This window comes from Onychostruthus taczanowskii, unplaced genomic scaffold, assembly GCF_017590055.1.
Source record: "Onychostruthus taczanowskii isolate IOZ18803 unplaced genomic scaffold, ASM1759005v1 scaffold19, whole genome shotgun sequence".
In the NCBI taxonomy this organism is placed as follows: domain Eukaryota; kingdom Metazoa; phylum Chordata; class Aves; order Passeriformes; family Passeridae; genus Onychostruthus; species Onychostruthus taczanowskii.
Window position 1 is genome coordinate 12691131 of NW_024499128.1, and position 8544 is coordinate 12699674.

Genomic DNA, 8544 nt, shown 5'->3' on the forward strand with positions numbered 1-8544 from the left:
CCGACCCCCGCCCGGCCCCCGCCAGCCTCAGGTAACGCGCGGCCCGGGGCGATCCGGGGGTTCCGGGGGGTCCGGGGGGTCCGAGGGAGCGGTCGGTCCGCGGTGCTCCGGGATGCTGGAGGAGCGCGATCCACCCGCGGGATGGGGAGCCCTGCGGTCACCCGGGGTGCTGGGGGTCACCAGGTCATGGGGAGTGTGCAGCCTTGCGGGGGTTTCATCAGGAAATTGGGGTTCGGGGAACCTTGGAGGGGCGTCACCAGGTAAGTGTGTGTTTGTAGGGGCTGCACTTTGCCTTTAGGGAGGAAAAAGGTCAGGTTGGACGGGGCTTGGAGCAGCCGTGTGTAGTGGAAGTTGTCCTGCCCATGGCAGGGGCGGAACTGGAGGATCTTTAAGGTCCCTTCCAACCCAAACCATTCCAGGACTGAAGGATTTCTGTGTCCCCCGTTAGGTGCATCACAAACCCGCACTCTGTGGGGCTGAGCTGCCCGTGCCCGAGGGGTGTCCCTGGGCTATCCATGGGGTATCCATGGGGCTGGCATCCCGGTGATGCCAGGGTGTTCCCAGAATGACCCTGCCCTGCTCAGGACCCTTCTCCTGCCCCTCGGGGCTCAGCCAGGCTGCGTGGGATTGCCTCGGGTCCAGCTCCAGGCTTTACATTTCTTTCCTCTTATGTAAAGCTGGAGCCAGCATCCAGCTGAAATCCACCGAGGCTTTTAGCTGTTGGATCAATCCCTGAAACATGTAGCTGCATTCCTCCCCGACTTCATTTTTTTGGAGGAAATCTGGGATAAGAATCATTTTGGGAAAGCCTGGACAGGTCAGCCCAGCCCTGGATACGCAGGCTCTCACCTGGGTACACCCTTGCATCCCTCTGATTTCCCAGCCAAATATTCCCACTGGGAACCCTGTGGGCAGGTCTGAACCTGGAATTTGGGTCTGAGTGGGGTTTATCTGTGTGGGGTTTATCTGTGTGGGGTTTATCTGAGTGGGGTTTATCTGTGTGGGGTTTATCTGTGTGCTGTTCATCTGCATGCACGGTGGCAGAAAGGGAATCTGCAGGTCAGATCTGAGCCTGTGGAGGAGGAGATTTAATGAAACTTGTGAATGGAGCTGTGGTTTAAACACTGAAACGGGGTCCCACGTGGGGAGGGAGGTGGTGCTGGAGCTGGATACTCCAAAATAATCCAATCCCTCTTCTCCTTCCAGCTCTTCCCGCTTGAAGATCTGGCTCTGAGCCGCTGACAGACGGGGTGGAGATGCTTCCTGTGCCAGAGGAGCACAGACTGCCCCAGGTGGGACCTGCTCACCTGGCAGGCAGGGAAGGGTCTCCTCAGCAGATCTCCGGGTACTCTGACCTCTCTGGAACCACACAGACAGTGACATCCCAAAAATTCTGATTTCTCGCGGCCGCTGCCCAGCCGCAGCGGTGAATCCATCTTGTTGCCAGGTCAGCCTTGCGCTATGAACTCGGGGAGAAAGAAACAGGGGAGATATTTATTTTTGTTTATTTTTTTTACATTTCTGTACTGCCTTGTTTGCAATCTGATAGAAACATGTACTGTTCGCTTCCTCGGAACCTGCCCTCATTAAAATGAGATGTGATCAAAGGAAACTTTGGCTTCCTGGTGCTCTTTAGGGTCTTGGTGGGGTTTTTTTGAGAGCAAAAAGTGGTCCAGCTCTGCATGGGGCAGACACGTCAGCAGTTGGGTCACTCCCAGATTTTTCTGACATGATTTAACTCCTTGACACAATTTTTTCTGCAGTTTTACAGTAAATCTCTTTTACTGCCTGTCGGGGAGTCACTGCCAGGCCAAGTGCCAACTCAGATGACAAAATTTCAGGATATTTCCTCAACTGGGCTGTACAAAAGCTCTGCGAGCCCTCACTGCTCTGCTTGTGTTTTAGGGTTTGATTTCTATATATTCCCACTGATGGAAATAAATGTCAATCCCCATTAAAACAGGGAGAAGCCTCAGGGCTGGGCAGGAGCATGTGGGGAAGGGGCGTTGGAGCGGGTGGGATCTGGGATTTAGGGAAAACTGAGGATTGGGGGGCTGAGTCTGGAACTGCTGAGCTTTAACCTGCCAGCGGATTTTGCAGGAAATTTGACAAAAAGAAACATTTCCACCGCTTTTAGATGAACCCCCTGCTCCTGCCAAGGTTTGTGCTGCCTTTGGTTGGGGTCTGGAAGGAAAATCCCCCCCTGGGGCTTGTCAGGGGAGCCAGGCCAGGCCAAGCCCTCCCTGCCACGCTCCTGTCACCCCTCATGGGTTCTTGGGGAGGATTTTGGGGGCTGTAACCCATGAAGGATCGTTCTCTCCCAGTTGTTTCCCTGACAGTTTCTCCTCCATGTCCCTTCTCCTTCCCCCCTCCCATAATTTTCCAACTCCTGCCCTTCGATGGCACGGTGCTGGGATGAACCTGATGAGACACAATTGCTGCACTTGAATCCATCCTCAGCAGGAGCCAGCAGCCTCTGGAGTGGCCACGGGGCCAATTCCTCCAGGAAAAGAAGGGATAAAATGAGGCAGAACAGGTAAAGCTCTGCTTTGAACAGGAGGTTCCACGGGGGTTGAAGGGTGATGGGATGAGAGACCCTCATCTGTTGGCAGCAAACACCTGAACGTGCCAGTTGTTGGATTGAACCCAGTGAGACATTCAGTGAAAACCACAAACCCTTCACTCCTTACCTTGAAAATCATTTTTCTTGTAGAGCTTGAGCTGATTCCCCACCAGGGCTGTAAAATAATTTCCTCTGTGCTCTTGTTTCTCTGGAGACATCTGGGCCTTCCCTGGGGGTCAGTGAGCCAAATAAAAAGGAAGGAAGCTTAAAAAGGCATTTAATTACCCTCCCACCTCAGGGCAGAACCCAGCCATCCCTAATGGATGTTAATCTGATCCCTTCACAGGCTGATCCTGAGGGAGATCCCACATTCTTCCCCTTCACATCCCCTCGCTCCGAGGGGCTGCGTGCCCGGACCAGGATCCCACAGCTTGGGCCACAGGGACTCCCTGTCCAGGGCCCTGTGAATGCTCCAAAATGAAATGCAGGGATGCTCAGGGGGAATGCCAGCATCTGGGATTTACAGCTGGGAGCAAAGTGAGGGGACAAAGGCTTTAGAGAGGAGCGTGGAGAGGCGCAGAGCTGCAGCAGCGCATCGGCCCTGGCCCCATTCAGGGTCCCGGTGCTTCCCCATCCCCCAGAGCAGCTGTGCATGGAAAACTGCAGCCGAGCAGTGGTTGCAATTCCCAGAGGCACTTTGGGATGGGGGGGCTCAGAAATTCCAGGTGCCAGTGGCACAGATCATCCCTTCCCTCCCACCACGTGCCGGGGCTGTGGGGCATTGAGCAGGAGGTGCCACCAGGAGTGCCAGGAGTGCAGTGGCAGCCGGTGGCTTCCCCAGGCCCTCTTGTGGTCACAGCGGCCACCACGGAGGTGAGGACGAGCCCTGCCACCACGTCCCCATCCCTGCACCCTCGCAGAGCAGGGCATTGCCCCCGTGGTGCCCCTCTGCCTGCGTGGCCCCAGCCAAGGCCACAGGTCCTGGAAGGGACGGACGCTGCGGCTCTCTCCTGTCCCCCTGCCCCGTGTGTGGATTTGGGCAGCCCAGGGATGAGGCTGCTCAGGGTGCCCGTGAGCACACAGGGGCTCTGGAGCTGGATGTGGCCCAGGTCCATCCCCAAGGCTGCCCTGGCACTGTGTGGTGGCAGCAGGGGCTGCCCATGCCCGCGGTTCCCGGTGCCAGCGGACGCGCTCTGTTCCAGGCCCGGGGCGGGAGAATCCCAGCGACTGTGGCGGGCAGGAAGATGTCCCACCCCAAGCCGGGGCAGCTCCCTTTCCTTCCCGGCTCCCTGGCCTCTCCCAGGGGAGCAGCAGCAGCCAGTGGGGGCTTTGGGAAGGGCAGAGGCCGGGCAGGAACCGGCTGGCCCGGGGGGAGCTGCTGTGAGCTCACACCGCGCTGGCCCGGGCACACAATGGCCCCTGAGGGTACCAGGAGGAAGAAAACTCCCCAAGGAATTTCCTCCACCGTCGGCTCTGCTCAGAAGCTGTTCCTCAGGGATGCAGGCCAGGGCTGAGCACATCTCTGGCTGTGGATGGAAATCCCTTGCACGGAGCTGGCTGTCCTGGATGGTCCCTGCAATGTCCCCAGACGGCCCAGTGGGCACCAGCCTCCTCAGGACCCAGTCCCTCTGGAGCTGCATTATCCATGGGGTTTTTCTGCAGACACCAGACACATCCCAGCTCCTCCAGGGAAAGGCGTTGTCCTGCCTGGCAGAGGCAGTGGGTGTCTGTCCCACGGGGACTCTGGGTGTGGAGCAGGGTGGCTCGAGCTGGGCTGTGGGAGCAGCATCCCCGGAATTCCCACGTGGAGCCTCAGGTGTGGCACAGCCAGCAGCACCGGCCCCTCCGGCTCAGCTCCCACAGCTCAGCTCCCACAGCTCAGCTCCCACAGCTCTGCCACCTCCTGCAGATAAAAAAGGAGCTGCCAGCTTGTGCAAGACTGATCTCCCGGCTCTCAGCAGCGTGGCTGAACTTTCTGGACTTTCACAACCCACAAAACCTGTAATTAATCCTCCTAATGATCAGTTCTCCTTCTATCCCCATCAATCTAACCTGGGAAATGTTTACAGCTCAATAGTGCCACACACAGAGGCTCAGGGAAAATGAGATGGTGTTTTTTATGAGCTCTCCTCTCATTCCTGGTTCCTCCAGCAGCACAAATAAATCATGCCCTTTGAAATCATCCCCTGGGAGCAGCCAGGCCCAGCAGCCCCACGCTGAGTGATGGTGAAACAAGGGAGGAATGAGCACGGAGCATCCGAGCCAGTGGGAAATCCCAGGACTTCATTTATTCCCAGTTTGAGCTGATCACTGCAATGCAAGGGCTCTGTGCTCCCAGCAGGGATCGTCAGCACCAGGAGCAGCCCTGAGCTCGGGCACAGCTCCCTCCACAGCCAGCAGAAGGTGCTGGGCGTGCTGGAAGTGCAGCCTGGTGAGCTCCAGCTGTGGAGTGGAAAGCTGGGTGTGGACAAACACCAGCACTCAGGAGGAGGAGGATGAGCGGGAGGAAGAGCAGCTACCATGGCTGGGAAGGAACCAGGAGAGCCAGGAGCAGTGTCCAGCCCAGCCCTCGGCCAGCAAAGCTCCCAGCCCCGAGCAGGATGAGCTCAAGGGAGTGACCAGGACAGGGATGGGCTGGGGGGGACACGGAAATGCCACCAGATCTGCCCGAAGCCACTCACGGAGCCACGAGTGAGACACAGGGCTCCTGGCATCTCAGCAACGTGTGTGCAGAAGGACCCAAAACCTCCCACCCCTCTGGAAGCTCTGGCACAGCCCAGCCACTCCATCATCACCATCCTCCTCCTCAAAATGCTCCTCACCCTCCCACTGCCTCAGGAACAAACCTGAGCAGGCTTGGGGGGCCAGCTGAGGATCTCCCAGGTTCTGGATGAAGATGGACTTTGTGGGCTCCCCAAAATTCCCACCTGGAGCTGCCAGGGAGCCTGGAGGGTGACTCTGATTTCCATAACTGGGAAAGTCTTCCCAGCATCTGCATTTTAAATTAGTGTTGCAACAGCATCAGGCCGAAGGCAAACGGAGCAGGACACAGGTGGGATTCTCTGTCGCTGCTCAGCCAAGGGCAGGGAGGGAATTGGAAGCAGATGTCGACCAAAAAGAGCCCCAAACCTTCCAAGGAACTGAGCTCACAGGTCCCTGGCCTGCCTCTGCCTCCAGGCAGGCCCAGTCTGCACTTAGAGATGTGCCCAAACCAAAACACACAGAAATGTAAATGGAAACTTCTGCCTGAGCAGGATCTGCTGGGTTCACCCACGGCTCTGCCATTGCAGGAACCTCTCTGAGCTCTCTCATTTTGTGCTCAGTGAGACTTGGGAAAAGGCAGGACGGGAAGAACCAAAGGGATTTTGTACCTCGTGAGGAGGCACCTTTGCACAATGCATTTTAATGTTCCTTCCAGCTGCTTCTCTGTCGGCTGCAGGGAGAAATGCAGGATTTGCCTGCGATCTGTGTTTGTGCCAAGGGATGCACAGGCTGTGTCCCAGGACGGGCAGCACAGCCCCGAGCTGTATGCCAGAGGCACAACCACAGCTCCTAAAGTAGAGGGATCACAAAATAAATGTTTTATTTTAGGATCACAAGGTGCTCAGGCAAAGATCCAGCGCTGAGTCAGGGCTCTACCAAGTCCTCTACATTCTCTACAATAAATAGATGGGATTTTTTGGGGAAAGAATGACTTTTGCAGACACTGAGGTTGAAAAAATCAGTAAATCCAGGGCACACTTGAGAAAATGCTTGTACTTAAAAACAAGCATTTAAAAATAATTTAAACAACTGTTTTCCCCCTTTTTGAAATATTTTCTCTCTGTTTTGTTATCTTAAAAAAAAAATTCGTGCTCCCAATGCTTTCAGGAAGATATTCAAAAGGGTTAAAATATTCACTCTGACCACCCGAAAGATTTTCTCCCACCGTGTTTTTATTGCACCGAATCAAAAGAAAAACTTTTTGGTTCAAATAAACTTGAAACAATTCCTTCTCCTCCCCCCTTCCCTGCAGTATTTTGGTTTAGCCAGTGAGTGGAAAAATCAATTATTCGCACTCCTCTAGCCCGATAAAAAGCTTCAGGACTCCACAAAGAGGCTCAAGGGAGCAGTTGTGTTGTACAGCAAATAAAACGGTCTCAGTTTCGCAGCTCTGCTCTTGGGTCACCCAGGATTCTGTGCTGAGGTCAGCGCTGCTGGAGGGACACAGGCAGTGGAGGAGCCAAAGCTTTGTCACTGGGGGAACTCAAACATCCTCCTGGGGGGACTTCAGATCCTCCTGGGGGGACTTCACATCCTCCTGGGGGGACATCATATCCTCCTGGGGGGATTTCAGATCCTCCTGGGGGGACATCACATCCTCATGGAGGGACATCAGATCCTCCTGGGGGGACTTCACACCTTCTTGGGGGATATCACATCCTCCTGGGGGGACTTCACATCTTCATGGTGGGATATCAGATCCAGCTTTGGAGGGACATCACATCCTTATGGAGGGACATCACATCCAACTTTGGTGGGACATCAGACCCAACTTTGGTGGGACATCACATCCTCCTGGGGGACATCAGATCCTCACAGTGGGACACACACATCACATCCTCCTGGGGGGACATCACATCCTCATGGGGGGACACCACACCGTCCTTTGGTGGGACATCACACCCTTCCTTGGTGGGACCTCGTGGCTGCCAAGTGTGTCTGGAGCCAGGGGCTGAGCCCATTCCCAGCCCTCGGTGACAGACACCCCAAGGGACAGCAGCCAGTGTCCCCACCCAGCCCCTGGCCTGCAGCTCCCAGAGCCACGCTGCCTGCAGGGACTGAGGGGGGAAGGACTGGCAGAGATAAATAATGCTGTGATTTTTCAAGATACAGTCTCCAAGCATGTTTTTGGTTCCAGGGTTTTTGAGGGTGGATTTATGCATAACTGCAGTGGAAGTAGGGTTTTTTAAGCAAACTACACATTAAAAGTAAATCAATATTAATTTCTGGAGCTTTTTATTTCCAGCCTCCAGCTGGCTGCTGTGTTTGCTTCAGCACTGTGAAATCTGGTAGGAAAGCTGTTGAGGAAGGAGAGGCTGCAGAAGAAGGCCTGAGAACCTGTGTCAAAGGAATGTGACACTCAGGGCCATCACTGTGACAGCTGCTCTGGGTCGTGTCCTCCCTGTAAGAGATTTCAAGGAAATGAAGATGAGGAATGCAAAAGGTGAAGACGGGGATCTCTGTGTTTAATCAAACAAACCCAGCCCAGGTGAAACCCGGGTGGGCTCTCCAAGGGTCAGCCCGGGTGGAGCCGGAGCCTTTCCCCACCAGGAGCCATCGACTCCTGGAACGGTTTGGGTTGGAAAGGACCTTAAAGGACTGAAAGGTCCAGTGCCACCCATCCAGTGCCACCTCCTGCCATGGGCAGGGACACCTTCCACTATCCCAGGCTGCTCCAAGCCCCGTCCAAGCTGGGGACACTTCCAGGGATCCAGGGGCAGCCACGGCTTCTCTGGACACCCAGTGCCACCGGGATCCAGCAGATCGCCGCTGCTGGGAGGGTTTTGGCCCCGGGGCTCCATCAGCCGCCGGTGTCGGTCTCGGTCCCGGTCCTGGTGTCGGTCTCGGTGCCGGTGCCGGTGTCGATGTCGGTGCCGGTGCCGGTCTCGGTGCCGGTGTCGATGTCGGTGTCGGTGTCGGTGTCGGTGCCGGTGCCGGTCTCGGTGCCGGTGTCGGTGCTGGTGTCGGTCCCGGTCCCGGTGTCGGTGCTGGTGTCGGTCCCGGTGTCGGTGGCGGTCCCGCCCCGTCCCTCGCTGCGGCTCCGCCCCGTCCCGTCCCCTCCCGTCCCGCCGCCGTCCCCGCCCGCCGCGCTCCCGGTGCCGCGGGGCAGCCGCAGCATGGCCGAGCTGCGCATCGCCCCGGCCCCGGCCCCTCGCCCCGCTGCTGCCCCGCTCCCTCCGCCGGCCGCAGCCCCAGCCCCGGCCCCGGCCCCGCCGCCG

General features: G+C 56.8%; 1 protein-coding gene across 1 annotated transcript in view; it reads left to right on the plus strand.

Moving 5' to 3' along the window:
* The window catches only part of NPW (neuropeptide W), a 1724-nt gene extending 482 nt beyond the window's left edge, over positions 1-1242 (plus strand). Inside the window, exons 2-3 of the mRNA XM_041401600.1 lie at positions 1-102; positions 1207-1242. The exon at positions 1-102 is cut by the window's left edge and continues 10 nt beyond it. Coding sequence (XP_041257534.1) covers positions 1-102; positions 1207-1242 — 138 coding nt within the window. The remainder of the gene's footprint in view (positions 103-1206) is intronic.
* The last annotated feature ends 7302 nt before the right edge of the window (positions 1243-8544 follow it).